The sequence below is a fragment of the Salvia miltiorrhiza genome, chromosome 8, assembly GCF_028751815.1.
Source record: "Salvia miltiorrhiza cultivar Shanhuang (shh) chromosome 8, IMPLAD_Smil_shh, whole genome shotgun sequence".
In the NCBI taxonomy this organism is placed as follows: Eukaryota; Viridiplantae; Streptophyta; class Magnoliopsida; order Lamiales; family Lamiaceae; genus Salvia; species Salvia miltiorrhiza.
In genome coordinates, this window is record NC_080394.1 from 11,020,316 (window position 1) to 11,036,892 (window position 16,577).

Below are 16,577 nucleotides of genomic sequence, written 5' to 3' on the forward strand. Positions count from 1 at the left end.
AAAAACGTCGTTTTACTTGACCGTCGGCGTGTCCTCATATGCATCTTCGGGAGACACGTCACCTACGATTTATGTAGTGGTCAACGCAGTGTGCAAAATTCAATTAAATCAAAAGTTTATGTATTATGGAGCTAATTTTAAAGGACATGTGCAAAATATAAATTCCGGCATAGTTCGTGTATATTTCGGCCATTAACCTATAAAAAAATGTACTTCAAGATAAGTGGGACGCCCAAAAAGAAAAGTGTCTCAAAATAAATGAAACGGATGAAGCATTTATTAAAATTTGTGCCGAACAAATTAAACACACTCTAAGAACGAAGGGAGCATTAAATAAGCGACTGTCACTTATAAAATTAATTAATTAATTAATTATTCTACTAAGTAGCATGCACATTAAATCCTCGATCGGATAAATTAGGCATTTAATTAAATGCTACTCATAGTGGCCAAACTCATTAGGTAATTTCACTTATAAAATTAATTAATTAATTAATTATTCGACTAAGTAGCATGCACATTAAATCCTCGATCGGATAAATTAGGCATTTAATTAAATGCTACTCATAGGGGCCAAACTCATTAGTCATTACCTAAAATTTAAAGTCACATGTACTCTGTCAATTATGTTCTTATTTTCTTTTTTAAGATATGTAATTTAATAATGAGTAATGCTAAATAGCCACATTGTGGCCACCCACAATTTATCTAAATAAAAAATAATTTAATTTATTTAACTTATTTTTTAAAATAAAAATAAGATTTAGTTATTTTATCATATTCTCTACATTGTAGTTATTTTCTTGCAATTTTTTGGTAACTTTTTATTTTTATTAAAAAATAAATTAAAAATAAAAAATACAAAAGAAATTAAAAAAAATAAGTACAATGTAGAGAATATAATAAAATAACTAAATTCTATTTTTATTTAAAAAAATAAATTAAATTAATCAAGATTTTTCTTGTTATATTAGTGTGTGGGTGGCCACAATATGACTGCATAGATTTATTGTTTAATAATGCACGATATTCATCGTCTTCATAAAAATGAGAGACGAATATCAATTAACCAAAGCAAATTAATAAAAGAACGACTTATACAGTACTCAACTTGCAACCATGCAAACTTATTACTTCATCCGTCCGTCAAAAAAAAGACCACTTTAGCTGGGCACATGATTTAATAAAATTGGTGATAATTTTGATGTAGTGGAGAAATGGTTTCACCACTTTATGAGATGTGTGGTTGAGATTGAATTTGGAGTGGTTTTTTGTAAATGAAGAGTGTGTAAGGATAAAAGATTAAAGTGGATGGTGAGACAATTTCTATAAAAGAAAAATGGTATACTCTTTGCGAACGTTCGATATAGTAAAAATGGTCCACTTTTGACGAACGAAGGGAATATCTTAAACCAAAACACCTAATAAACAATAAATTCATAGGCACGACGGACCTCACTCGTAAACTATCGGGCACCAACCAAGCACTCAAGAATGATAAATTTATTAAAATTTAGAGTAATTCTAAGTTTGCCGCCTTAATTTATAAGTTTGGTCCCCAATGATATTAGTGAATGTCTAACTTCCACGTATTATAATTAGGGATATCAATTAGACAAGGTTGGTTCGCCAATTAGGCGGTCGAGGCGATCACCTCAGGCTCCCGATAAAAATAAGGCTCTTGTATATATATTATTTATTTATTTACTTAAATAATAATTTGAAGTATGCATTCTTTATTTTTCAAAGGTCAATTGTTCAAATCCTCTCAAATACTTTTTTTCTTTTTTTCTTTTTTCAGAATTTCGTATACACACTACTCCGAAAATTGTTGTTTATAGAATATTACTATGTTAGTCAAAAGTGGCAGCTTTCTTTTATGGCTGCCACCAACCACCTCTCACCAACCACATCTCACCTACCACCTCCAATTCCTTCACTATAAATAATCCCCTCCGCAGCACTTGCTAAACACAACACCAAAACAACAATCTAACTTTCAGCTAGAGAGAGATAGAGAAAGAGAGAGAGAGAGAAAATTCTTGTGAGAGAAAACTTCAGTGTGGAAGTTATACACGAGTGATAAAAGTGAGTTGAGAGATAGCCTCTGCGTAGGCATATACAAAATACAGTGTGGTATTTTTGTTGTACTCCTCCTTTTGAGATTCTCTAATATATTGGTGTGGGTCCGTGGACGTAGGCAGTTTGGCCGAACCACGTTAAAAATATCGGTGTCATTTTTTCTTCTCGTTTCATATCGGTCGATATCCACAATATTGAGTCACACTTGATCCCGGGCGGAATTAGTTGCATCTAATTTCCCAACAACTGGTATCAGAGCCACGTTGGTGGCGAAAATATTTTTTTTTCTTGCGCTGGTACTATTCACGTGAATAGTGAATTCGTGAATAGTAAATTTTGCGAACAGTGTTTCGTGCGCAACGGTAATTATTCTTTTAAAATTCTTAGTATGCTCTGTGGTTGCAGTGTAAACTGAACCTCCACATCAGAAACGAATTTTTTGAGAAAATTATCGTGTTTTTGATCGAGTGGGAGCAATGTCGACAGACGATAAAATTTCCAAAATGGAGAAATTCAATGGTGTGAATTTTGGATTTTGGAAAATGCAAATGGAGGATTACTTGTACCAGAAGGACCTGTATAAGCCCTTGAAGGAAAAGCCAGTGGATATGAAGGACGACGAGTGGGAGGTGCTTGATCGAAAAGCACTCGGCGCAATCAGACTGACCTTATCAAAGTCAGTCGCCTTCAACATAAAGCATGAGAAGACAACAGCGTCTCTCATGAAAGCTTTATCCAGCATGTACGAGCAGCCGTCTGCAGCAAATAAAGTTCATTTGATCAAGAAATTGTTCAATATGAAAATGACGGAAAGCGGAAGATTTGGAGAACATTTGAACGAGTTCAACGAAGTGACGGACCAACTTACCACGGTGGACATCAATTTTGATGATGAGGTCCGGGCTTTGTTAATACTTGGGCAGTTACCTGAGAGCTGGAATGGCACAGTTACGGCCATTAGCAGCTCTGCCGGTAAGTCCAAAATGAAGTTCGATGATGTCGTGAGCATGATCTTAACCGAGGAGATCAGGAGACAGTCAGATGTAACCTCCACTTCAGGTGCCGCCTTAAATGCAGAAAGCAGAGGCAGAAACTCAAACAGAAGTCAAGGGCGTGGACGGAGCAAGTCAAGGAATGGCAGGCAGAGCTCCAGGATCCACAAGAATTCCAACAAATCAAAGTCTGTTGAATGTTGGAACTGTGGTCAGGTCGGACACTACAGAACGCAGTGTAAATTACCTTCAAAGGAAAACGAGAAAAAGACCGAAGCCAATGTTATGGCTGAAGAAGAAGGCGATGCCTTGATATGTTCCATGGAGAAAATGGCCGAGTATTGGGTCATAGACTCTGGAGCATCTTTCCATGCCACCTCGAATCGAAATTCCTTCATAAATTACATGTCGGGAAATTTCGGAGAAGTATATCTTGGAGATGATCATCCATGCAGCGTGGTGGGCATAGGAGAAGTACAGATCAAACTCAATGGATCTGTATGGAAATTGAAGGACGTGAGACACATTCCAGAGTTGAGGAAGAACTTGATCTCCGTCAAGCAATTGTCAAGAGAAGGATGTGATACACACTTCTCTGGTGATTATTGGAAAATCACTAAGGGCGCAATGATTCTTGCACGTGGCAAGGATACTGGAAGCCTATACACAACGATGAATGCGTGTGTGACAATTGCAGTTGCTGATAGCAAGAATAATGCAAATCTGTGGCACCAAAGACTTGGGCACATGAGCCAGAAAGGGCTCAAGTATATGCATTCGAAAGGGAAACTACCAGAGCTTCAGTCTGTTGATATAGACTTTTGCGAAAGTTGTATCTTCGGGAAGCAGAAGAGGGTGAGTTTCAATACCAGTGGTAGAACTCCGAAGCAAGTAAAGCTTGAGTTAGTCCACACAGATGTTTGGGGCCCAGCAGCAGTTTCATCCATTGGCGGAAAGTCTTACTTTGTGACTTTCATCGATGACCACTCGAGAAAGGTGTGGGTTTACTTCTTGAGACACAAGTCAGAGGTGTTTGAGGCTTTCAAGAAGTGGAAGGCCATGGTGGAGAATGAAACTGGCTTACGGATAAAGAAGTTGAGATCCGATAATGGTGGAGAATACGAAGATATGGCGTTCAAGAAATTTTGTTACCAGGATGGCATCAAGTTAGAAAGGACGTTGCCAGGGACACCACAACAAAATGGAGTTGCAGAACACATGAACCGGACGTTGACAGAAAGAGCTAGGAGCATGAGGATACATGCAGGACTGCCAACACAATTTTGGGCAGAAGCTGTCAACACAGCGGCATATCTCGTTAACCATGGGCCATCTGTACCATTGGAGTAGAGAATACCTGAGGAAGTTTGGAGCGGCAAAGAAATTAAACTTTCTCACTTGAAAGTATTTGGTTGTGTCGCGTATGTACACATTAGTGATAATGCCAGGAGTAAGCTCGACTCCAAATCACTAAAATGTACTTTCATTGGATATGGTGGAGATGAGTTCGGGTACCGTTTTTGGGATGACAAAAACAGGAAGGTCATTCGAAGCAGGAATGTCATATTCAATGAAAATGTGATGTACAAGGACAGGAATGCAGTGCAGTCCACCGACACAACAAGTGATGATCCAACATATGTTGATCCAGATGATACTACAGAGAGCAATACATCAAAGCAAACAGATGAAGGTTTGCAGACGGAGGAGCCCAACTCTGAGGCTGATCCACCACAGTCTCCAGTTCCAGCTCCAACTCCTATACCCAGGAGGTCATCTCGACCTCATGTTCCGAACAGGAAGTACATGAATCAGATGTTATTGACCGATGCTGGTGAACCTGAATTTTATGAAGAAGCATGTCAAGTCGGAGATTCTGTCAAGTGGGAGCTTGCAATGAAAGAAGAGATAAAATCTCTTATCTCTAATATGACGTGGGAACTAGTTGAGTTGCCCAAAGGAAAGAAAGCTCTACACAACAAATGGGTGTACAGAATCAAAGAAGAGCATGATGGTTCAAAGCGATATAAGACAAGATTGGTAGTCAAAGGTTTCCAACAGGAAGAAGGAATTGATTACACAGATATCTTTGCTCCGGTTGTAAAGTTGACAACAATCCGATCGGTCCTGAGTATTGTTGCAACGGAGGACTTGCATCTAGAGCAGTTAGATGTGAAAACTGCTTTCCTCATTGGTGACTTAGAGGAGGAAATATACATGCAACAACCAGATGGATTCTCTGTCAAAGGAAAGGAGAAGCTGGTGTGCAAGTTGAAAAAGAGCCTGTATGGCTTGAAGCAAGCTCCGAAGCAATGGTACAAGAAGTTTGATGGATTCATGCAGAAAAATGGCTACATGAAGTGCAATGCTGACCATTGTTGTTACTTCAAGAGGTTCGAGTCCAGCTATATCATCTTGCTACTTTATGTTGATGACATGTTAGTAGCCGGCTCAGACTTGAACGAAATCAAGAAGTTGAAAAGGCAGCTTTCAGCGGAGTTCGAGATGAAGGACTTAGGAGAAGCAAAGCAAATTCTCGGGATGAGAATTTACAGAGACAAGCAAAAAGGTGTTTTGCAGTTGTCTCAGGCCAACTACGTCAATCGAATCTTGCAAAGATTCAACATGAGCAGTGCTAAACCGGTTAGCTCAGCATTAGCTAACCATTTCCGCCTATCCAAAGAGCACTCTCCAAAGACTAAGGAGGAAAGAGACTTCATGGCTAAAATTCCTTACGCCTCAGCCATTGGAAGTCTGATGTATGCCATGGTCTGTACTAGACCAGATATCGCTCATGCAGTGGGAGTTGTGAGCAGATTTATGGCAAATCCAGGAAAGCAGCATTGGGAAGCAGTAAAGTGGATATTGAGATATCTACGTGGATCTACTGATAGATGCTTGTGTTTTCGACGAGGTGATGTAGCACTACAAGGTTTTGTAGATGCAGATTTTGCCGGTGAGGTAGATCGCAGGAGAAGCACTACCGGTTATGTCTTTACTGTTGGCACGACTGCTGTTAGTTGGATCTCGCAGATACAAAAGATTGTTGCTTTATCCACTACAGAAGCAGAATACGTGGTAATCACCGAGGCTAGCAAAGAAATGATCTGGTTACAAGGGTTGTTGGCAGAATTGGGTTTTGATCAGACGAAGAATGTCTTGTACAGCGATAGTCAGAGTGCGATACATCTGGCAAAGAATTCAGCATTTCATTCTAGAACGAAACATATTGGACTTCGTTATCATTTCATCAGATCTCTGTTGGAGGATGAGGTGTTAATACTTGAAAAGATCCAAGGAGCTCAAAATCCAGCCGACATGCTTACAAAGGCAGTAACCATTGATAAATTGAAGTTGTGCTCAGCTTCAATTGGTTTGCTAGAATGACAAAGACAGAAAGGCTGCTGCGTTGATCGAGGTGTGAAGACAGATTGAAATCAGTCTTCAAGTGGGAGATTGTTAGTCAAAAGTGGCAGCTTTCTTTTATGGCTGCCACCAACCACCTCTCACCAACCACATCTCACCTACCACCTCCAATTCCTTCACTATAAATAATCCCCTCCGCAGCACTTGCTAAACACAACACCAAAACAACAATCTAACTTTCAGCTAGAGAGAGATAGAGAAAGAGAGAGAGAGAAAATTCTTGTGAGAGAAAACTTCAGTGTGGAAGTTATACACGAGTGATAAAAGTGAGTTGAGAGATAGCCTCTGCGTAGGCATATACAAAATACAGTGTGGTATTTTTGTTGTACTCCTCCTTTTGAGATTCTCTAATATATTGGTGTGGGTCCGTGGACGTAGGCAGTTTGGCCGAACCACGTTAAAAATATCGGTGTCATTTTTTCTTCTCGTTTCATATCGGTCGATATCCACAATATTGAGTCACACTTGATCCCGGGCGGAATTAGTTGCGTCTAATTTCCCAACATACTAACCATAAGTATAACAGTTGCTTCTCCTGAAAGAAGTTTTTCAAAATTAAAATAAATAAAATTTTATTTAATATCAACTATGTCACAACATAGATTGAATAGATTAAGTATATTATCTATTGAAAGTGATATGTTGGAACATTTTGATTATCAAAATTTAATAAGTATTTTTGCAACCGGAAAAGGAAGAAAGATAAAATTAGTAATTATTTTTTCTTTCACCTCAGGCCTCCAATTCTCTTGATCTGATTAGGTCAACTCATCGAGTTTTCTGCCAGTCTTATCGGGTTATTGGTATATAAATTCATATTATTTGGATTGAAATTTTTTCGGACTATAAATTCTTAATCCCAACCCTAAATTTTCAAGTTTCAAAGCTAGCCCGATGATCTAGTCGGGCTCGAAAAAATTATTAAAAAAAAACTAAGCACTCATTTCGTCCCATTACAAATGTCTCACTTTGCATAATGGGATGTCATATTACAAATGTCACATTCCTTTTTTGGCAATATATTCTCTTTCTATACCTAATATTTAAATAATTTTTATCAATTCACTTTATTTACTTTCAACACATTTCTAAATCTCCATATCCAAAAGTAATGGGACGGAAGGAGTAATATATTTCTTTTGACAATTTTATAAATGATGTGTGTATTTTAAATGTTCACATTTTTAGATTATTTTGTACTTTAATTGAATTTAATATACACACTTAGGTGATTTTTAGTGCAGACATTGAAAAGTTCGATGTTGATGGAGTCAAGAAAATAGAATTAAAAGATGAAGGATTTTGATGCAAATATTAAAGAAACAAAGATGGAAAAAGTTATAATTCTCATGTGTATGCCACGTTTTTAACTTGGAAAAATGGGCTCTGATTTATTTTGGCCTATGCGCATGGTGGATTAGATTTGGGGTTAGGCTTTATATTTGGGGGAATTAGCTAACCCCCTCGTCATAGCTCTTTATAGGGCATTCTTAGCACTTATAAACTTAATGTTTATTAATTTGGGGGCCTCCGCCCTAACGGCATTTTAACACTATTAAGATTTCTTATTTTTTTAATTTCGCCAAAATTGACAGAAACTCGCCGAAAAATACACCTTTTATTTTCTCTTACGCTTTTCCAAATTCTGACGGTATCAACCGCTCATTTTCTCTTCTTCCTAAATTCTCCGACGATGTCGCCTTTACTAGCATCGTCTTCAAGCAATCACTCTATTGATCATTGGTGGACATCGTATTCCACCAAATAAGTTCATGGAAAGTTTTAAAATTGGAGTATAGTTCATGATTTTTGACAAAATTAACCCTAAATAAAAAAATAATTCATGCAATAGATATAGTTTTAATTCATTTATTGCATGAATTAGTTTTAGCTTATGTACGTTTTGGGATAATCCGATTGCATGAATTGTTTTGGATTGCCATATTACATATATCATAATATTATATCTACGAATTTTTTGCACTTATCATATGAACAACTTTAGCAAGTATGAATATTATTATATATGCATGATTAAAATATCACCTACGATCATGATAATACATGGACGAATTTTTTGCACTTATTCTATGAATGCCTTTACCAAATACGTATGATTATAATCAGCTCAATTCTTCTAGGTCCCTTTGGAAAGCCAAATACCCGTTCAACGTCGTCCTCGATCACTGGAAGAGACTGTCCATTAGGTAAAATAATATCACAGCGCCTGATATCGAACGCATCCAAAACCCAATAGCTAAGTCGACCCGGGAGATCTTGGATGGTCAGATCTAGAACATCTTCGAATCCCAGTTTGAGGTCGTTCATCTCTGCAATTCCTTTCACAAGAGCAGATGGTGTGGTCCGAGTGAACAATGAGGCGTAATCCTTCTAGGGTTTGATTACTTGTTGCTTGTAGTTAACCAACTCTTCTTTTCTCTTCTCATGACATGTTTTCTTCGTCACAACCACGGGATAGTTGGGAACAACGTTTGTCTCAGTGTCAGTCTTTCCTCTAATCACCACGCCCACATTAAAATATATTAACAATAAAATCATAATGAACAAATTTTGTATGTAATAAAAAAACATTCACGTACATACCAATTAAAATTCATTAACACAAACAATAATATTCATGCTAATTAGATATCACCCATAACAAACTCCATAAAAAAAACTTTGCCAAAACATGTACACAAATAAAAGATGTCCACAAAAAATTCATATACCAATAAATATATTTATTTATGTGGTGAATATGTCAACATTACAATCCTTAATTCACATTTTCAACATCAAAATCGCATGGTTTAAGACATTCAACGTTCACATAAAAAAATTCATATCAATACAAGTATTTGAATAATAGCACATTCATAAGGTCCACAACAAAACGTGATCCACCAACTACTCACAAAAATAAATTCATTAATCTCTCTCAAATAATTCATATATTCACCCAAGTATCCATTTGAATCATCATTATCATCTCGATTTTGGTCACCATTATTGGACGATACTTGTTGCTTCAAATCCTCAAACGGAAACAAAAGCTTCCCATTCGTTTCCGGAGCCCCCTGAAAGCTTCCATAGCTGCTACCGGTCCCGACCCCATCCAGCAAGAAGTTGAGAGACGACGACTTGAACTCTATCATTGGAAATCCCGACCCCGACGACGAGTAGGGATCCGTCGGCGACGGCATGAAGAAGCTCAAACCCCTTGGCGTGGACGCCAGCCCCGTGAGAAGCTCCAGCGACGAGAGTTGAGGCAGCAGCGGCGAGAGAAGGTGGATCATGTCGCTGAGGGCCTTAAAATCGTGGTGGTGGGTGAGGTTCGAATCCTGATTAGGGTTTTTCGTTGAACCATCAACCCCCCCAGAAAAACTCAAAATAATTTATTCACTATTTAAGAACGAAAATACGTGAAATTCCGAAAAATATCAGGTGAAAAACAATGACCGTTCATAAAAAATCTCACCGCTCTGACCGCCCTTGGTTCGTGCCATCGCCGGAAAATGGGTTGAAGAAGACTGGAAATATGACCTCCCTAAGTTCGCGCCGCCTCAAAAATCTGGTTGATGCCTCAAGAAATTTCTTTAAGAATAACAAGAGATAGTGAAAATATTCATAGGGTTTAACTTTAATTGGTTAGGTGCATTTAATTGGACCGATAAATCAAATTAATTTTTTAATCATATTTTCAAACCTTCTTGCCTATTAATTCACGCAAATAATCGATTCATATCTTTGTTATATAATTTCAATCCAATCAAATCTCTCCTCTAAATTAATTAGGCGTCTTTCTCGGATATTTTTAGATACCCATTTGGAAAGTCAACATATCATGCCAACTATACCCTTCCGAGATTGCCTGCGCGAATCAACTAATACAGCACAATGAATAATCTGAAATGTTTACAACTTAATCTCAGCCGTTAAAAAGGTAGAGATCTAAGGTTAATATAAGTTCTAAAGTTATATACTAAGTAAAGTCATTGATTTAAATAAAATAGAGGGCTGAGATTAAACTACAGATGCACAATTTCGATTCAATTGCATAGATGCACAATTTCGATTTGCTTGAGTATTTTGCATTGTTGGTTTCAATTGCATAAATTGCATATTTTTTAAGTGCACTGTAAAATATAATAGATGCACAGTTTCTTTTGTTGACTAAATCCTAACCATTAGATCTAATATTTAAAAGGTCAAGATTAGGTCCTTAGTTCTCATTTTAACAGAGGTTTTTATTTGTAGTGACCCGCTCTTTTATATTTTTTTTAAATCCAGTAATGAGTGTGTATTTTTGTTCATCAGTGAATGAAAACGGATATTATTCTGATATGAATTCAGCTTATGATCCTGAATTTATATTGTTAAAGCAGTTAATGATATTATTTCAGAGTTATAACTGACTTAGCAAAGTCACGTTATTTATTTAAGCGAGATGGAATTAGATTTTATTTTTACTCAAGTTGTGGATTATTTCCAACTCGTGAATTAATTAAATCTGCGGATTTAATTTATATATTAGAACAACGAACGAATTAAATCTACGGATTTAATTTAGATTCATTTTATAATTTATCGATTTTAGGGATATATCACATGTCGAAATCGAGATTTATGTAAATACAGTATCAAGCAGAATCGAAGCCAGTATTTTATTTCAGTTACGGAATCACCGAGACATAGAAAATACATCATTAATTCTTCTCTATTTTATTTTTTTTTTCTTTTTCTTTCCATCAATCTTTGACCACTCATTTTTCACCCCAACCATTCACTCTTTCCCAACCACTTTCCCCCATCACTCATCATTTTCCCCCATCACTCATCATTTTTCCCACCACTCATCACTCAAGTGTGCAACATCATTTTCTCTAGTATCAGCCAGCCAACAAATGTAGTTCCTTACTCTCAACTCATTTCACCGAAAAGAGAATCGAAGAACAGCCCCCATGTTCCTACCAAAGCTCTCAAGGTAAAGCTTGGCTTCAATAATTTCATCTCCTTTCATCAAAGTTCACCTGCATTAACAGAAGGACCAATTCGTTTCAGTTATCTCCCTAGTTAAAACTACTCAAGTTCAGCAAATAGTCATCAAACAAACGAAGCAACTTCACGGTGAGTTTTATACTTTAACTCTACCATTTCTGCCAAAGTCTCCTTCATTCGTTAAACAATGGCAGCTTCAATTCATTTCAGTTATTTCACACTTCACTCCACTCCAACAACAACCAATCAGTTGAACACAAGCGAGGTATTTTACTATCTCAGATTTTCAATCCAGTTCGCATCAATATTTAGCATAATTACAGTTCATCTACCTCAAATAGCCATGATATGTTTTACAATAGAAAGATTTATATGCTTCACTTCCACTGCACCCCAGAGTAGCAATCACAAGAACTCACACCCTTAGAAATTAGATAAGCGTCTGATTTGGAGAGAAAAATTAGACTTAGCTTTAAGGGAGGGAAGGGCCGACTGCCCAAGGCAACTGCCGAGCCCCAACTGCCGGAATGGAGGGAGAAGGCGGCGACCTCTAGTCGTCTCGCCTGCATCCGAGTAACGACGACGTCGGAGCTGGGGAATCGCCGAGGCCGACCGGAACCATGGCCGAGCAGAGGATTGTGCGCAGCAGCAGCAGCCGCTCCCACACGACGTTGGTGAAGAATATGAGGACGGAAGTTGGACGGCGCCGCTCCCACGCGACGATCGCCGCCGGATTCCAGACGGGCGTGACAGCAGCGGCGATGATTTCCAGAGTGGGACTCGACTGAGATCTGCGTGAGAAAGAAAGAAGGAGGAGAGGTCGCCGGGGTTCGACGCGTCGACAAACGATGGCTGAACAGCCGGAGAAGCGAAGCCGGCCAGATTCCAGCCGGAGAAGAAGAAAACCGCTCGATTAATTTTGAGAAGAAGGGGGCGAGCGGCTCCTTCCGAAGGAAAGAGGCGAGAGTTGATTTTTGAGAGATGAGAGAGACCGAGTATTGAGGGTGAGAGGAAGGCATTTGGGCTTTCTTGATTATTATTGTAATTGGGCCTCCTATTTATTTATTGGGCTTTGTATTTATTTTCAGTGGGCTTGAGTTGGAATGAGTTATTTATTAATTTTGGGCCGATTTTAAATTAGGAATTGGGCTTCAGAATTTATTTATATGGACCGATTTTAATTACTGATTGGGCCTCCGATTTTATTTATATGGGCTTTGATTTAATTGTTGTTTTGATTTGTATGGGCTTCATTTAATTAAGTTGGGCCGAAAATTTGGGCCTTTATTTTATTTTCTTTGGGCTTCATTATTTATTTATCTTTGGGCCTTGTTGCATTTATTTTCATATGGGCCTTTATTATTTCTCTTTGGGCCGAGTTTACTAATAAAAGCCCAACTGCATTCTATTTTAATTGGGCTTTAGTTTAATTCATCGGACCTTTGTTATTAATTCAAATTGGGCTTTAGTTTAATTCATTGGGCCTTTGCTATATTATTTCAGTTGGGCCTTATTTATTTCACTCAGATGGGCATCTATTACATTATTTCATTGGAGTAAATTATTTAAATTAAAGCCCATCTATTTTATTGGGCCTGTTATATTATCTTCGTTGGGCCTCGTTTGATTTATTTAATTGAGCCCAGCTAATCAAATTATTTATTTATTGGGCCAAGATTTATTTAATTAATTGAGCCGATGAATTATTTAATTAAACCCAACTAATTGTCTCCTTATTCAACTGGGCCCTAAAATTATTTAATTACTTGAGTCCATGAATTACTCCAACTAAACTTTTCAATTTAATTATTGGAATGCCACGATTTATTTAAAATCAAGCCCATATTTGTTTGACTAATTATTAAGCTGTCTTATGTTGAGCCTTTTAATTATTTGAACTTATTATATTATTTCTATTCCTATTTATTAAACCCGAGAGATTTTATGAGGTTATTCAGCGAATAAGCCGAATTAGTTATATCTTAGTAACGACCACGAAGGATGGATTTATTTAATTAGTGGATTGGAACACCTGAAGCGAACGGATTATTTTAGTTAATTACTCAACCACGCAAGATGAAACCTAGTTGGTATTTATTTGATCCGATAGTGAGGATTAATAGTAGTAATTATCTAATATCATCTCGGAGTAATAAATCATGCATAAAAATCATGCATAGTTAATTCTGTAATCTCATTATTTGATGATTTTACTCGAGCAATATCTTATTTATATTCTCGTAATAAAGGTCAAGCACGAGATTAATAATCAGTCAAGGAGCTACTGTACCACAAAAAGTTTCTAACAGGTGGGCATTACTTTCATATATATCAAATGAGTTTAAATGTTACGTTCAAGCAAGTTATTTCATGACGAAATTAATTGAAGTTATTTCAAATATTGTCTTGCCATAAAATATTTAAATTTCAGTATGATATCTATCTGATGTGACTTTTATTATGCAATCGAATTCGGGTCCTGAGCAGTTGATAGCTATCCTGCCAGGGCTAGTGTACACCAGTGACCGTGAGTCATCTAGCGGGTTGGCCGGTCAGGTGACCGTGAGAGGTGGCCACCTCTCCGGCACAAAGTTTCAGATATGATAGATTACAAGAGAACTTAGACTGCAGTCGAACTTTAAGAATCACAAATGAATTTAGTAAGCTTGGGCCTCTTAGCGAAAAACTCCCTTGCTATACTGTTTATGATGGCATGACAATTTACAGTTTTAAAGCATGTATTTTTATACTTAGGCATACGTGCCCACTGAGTACTTTTGTACTCAAGCCCTGCATATATTTCTAAATGTGCAGGTTGAGCAGCTGCAGATGGTGATGAAGTGACGAGCGGGATTCTTTTATCTTATTATGTATTAATGAACTCTAGGGTTACATGTCTTCATACATGTAATCAGAACCTTATTCCGCTGCGTACTCAGAAGTTTTATGTTTATTTTGCTAAGTCAGAGATATCTGAACTTATTAGTTATTTGAGTCTATACGACTAAACTTCTGTTATATTATAAATATTCCTTTTGTTAAATTATGAAATGCGATCCTTCCTTGTTTGATTATTCCCTTTCTACCCCGCTTCTAATCTCCCTCCATTAGTCACGGTTTCCCGGCTTAATTATCCTTAATTAGGTCCGGTCGTGACAGAGTGGTATCAGAGCAGTTCATTTGCTCTGAACCCTAGAGATAATAAATTTTTCTTGTATGATCACTAGTATGAAAGAGTCAGTCGGCAAAAGCTCAGCACTTCATCACATCGCTATGCTCAACAGAAAGGAATGCAACAGAAAGTTTTGAATGTTGAAGTTTATATTTCGCCTTGATGTAAATGTTGATTTTACTTATGCCTTTTTATGGAGATGTTACTCAATGAACTTAGATGCGCTAAGGATGCATGATCACTGTTATGAACACAACAATAGAAGGAATTTAGCAAGAACATTTTTGCTTTTCTCTGTAAATTGAGGCGATGAGTAAGTTACAAAGTTAGTGAACCAAACAAGAAATCAACAAACAAAATACAATGGGGAGTAAAGAAAAGTGTCACACACGAGATAGTGACACGGGCATAGATCTTCGTTCGGATTATTCACGCGAGGCGGATACCGAATCAACTATCGCCTTAATCAGAGTATAGTGGGAACACTTTTCATAGTAATAAGAATACCCTACATAGTTTGGAAACTGCAACATAGCGGAGTTATCTCTTTTCAAAAACCTAGTTAGTACTAGTTGCAGCATATTTAAGACTTCACGAATTATATTCGAGTCTAGTGTTAGGCTATTATGATTATAATACTGTGGTTTGAATTTCGAGACCTCAAGTAGAATTATTACCTTACTGTTGTAGATATGTTTGAACCCTACTGTTTTTGCCACCTATTTTGATATTCGTGAGTTTGATTATGCGACCTTCATGTATAGATGGCAAGGATGCGCTTTACCAGACGACGGCCGTTGCGTCGAGATGCTAGTCCGGATGCTATCAGGAACTCATATTTTACTTATCGCCGATGCCACGGTGATGACTTAGGCCAATTTTTGGCCGGCTTCCATCGACACTGGATCGCTGCAAGAGACCATGGGATATCGGACTATGACGGAATGGAGCGGCTAATGGATTTGCTGCCATCAGAATGGCAGGGATGGGCGAGGATGATTTCCGCTCACTACATCACTCGTTCTGGCAGGTCCTATGACTTGCATTATGACTTCTCTGGATTTACTGCTGAGATCCAGGCACAATTCACTCGTTGGGGAAATGCTCCTCGAGGGCCGTATATACGTCCGGGAGACCTTGCTCGAGTCGGAGTACCTTCGCCCGACGAACTACTGAACCCACTTCCGGAGCCGACTCCACCAGCAGCCCCTATCTTAAGGCAACCCAGGAGGCACGACGCTGAGGCAGGCCCATCTAGGCCTCAAGCCTACAGAGATTTTCCACCTGGCACGGGTTCAGTGCCATTAGTCTGTGAGCCACCATTGTCATCGAGGCAGTTGAGCAAGGCAGAGATAGCAGCCGCTATGGCCGACGTTGACAGAGTCTTAGCCGATACCATTGATTTCCTCAATAAGGGAAAAGCCCCGGCCATGGACGACCGCCCAACTCTTCGAGTCACCTTGAAGATGATTCGCTCAGCCATCATTGACCAGGCAGCAGGTGAAGGAGGGGGTGAGTCGCACCCATCGGGCGGAGAAACAGATGAGGATCCAGAGGAAGATCCGGAAGAGGATCCAGAGGAAGACAGCCATGCCCCGACCCAGGGATCTTGTACCCTATCTTCTTAGACCGGTTTATATATATGTCTAGTATGATGTTATTTAAATATTCCAGAAACATAGATAATTTTAATGCTTTTTGTATGACATATGCCGGCATGGTCTTTTGACTAGTATTAGTACGGATACGCGAAACCTTGGGGCGTTCTGTGATTGAGTACTTTTTGTAATGGCTTCGCTGGATAGCCAGTTCATCATGTGTGGTACTTACATAGATCTTTGAACCTAGATTTTTATGATGATGTAAAGTCCTCATTGAGGCAATTTTCCCTATGTTATATATGG

The 16,577-nt window shown here is 38.2% G+C and overlaps 1 protein-coding gene across 1 annotated transcript; it reads right to left on the minus strand.

Annotated features, from left to right (window-relative positions):
* Window positions 1-9,252: 9,252 nt before the first annotated feature.
* LOC131000923 (dof zinc finger protein 1-like) lies at window positions 9,253-10,104 on the minus strand. The gene has a single exon (XM_057927071.1). It carries the CDS (start codon window positions 9,797-9,799, stop codon window positions 9,344-9,346), a length of 456 nt encoding a protein of 151 aa, XP_057783054.1. The 5' UTR covers window positions 9,800-10,104; the 3' UTR covers window positions 9,253-9,343.
* Window positions 10,105-16,577: the final 6,473 nt, after the last annotated feature.

Bases quoted from the DNA above. Each gene is read 5' to 3' on its own strand.
- LOC131000923 (XM_057927071.1), bottom strand. From the start codon at position 9,799: ATGATCCACCTTCTCTCGCCGCTGCTGCCTCAACTCTCGTCGCTGGAG.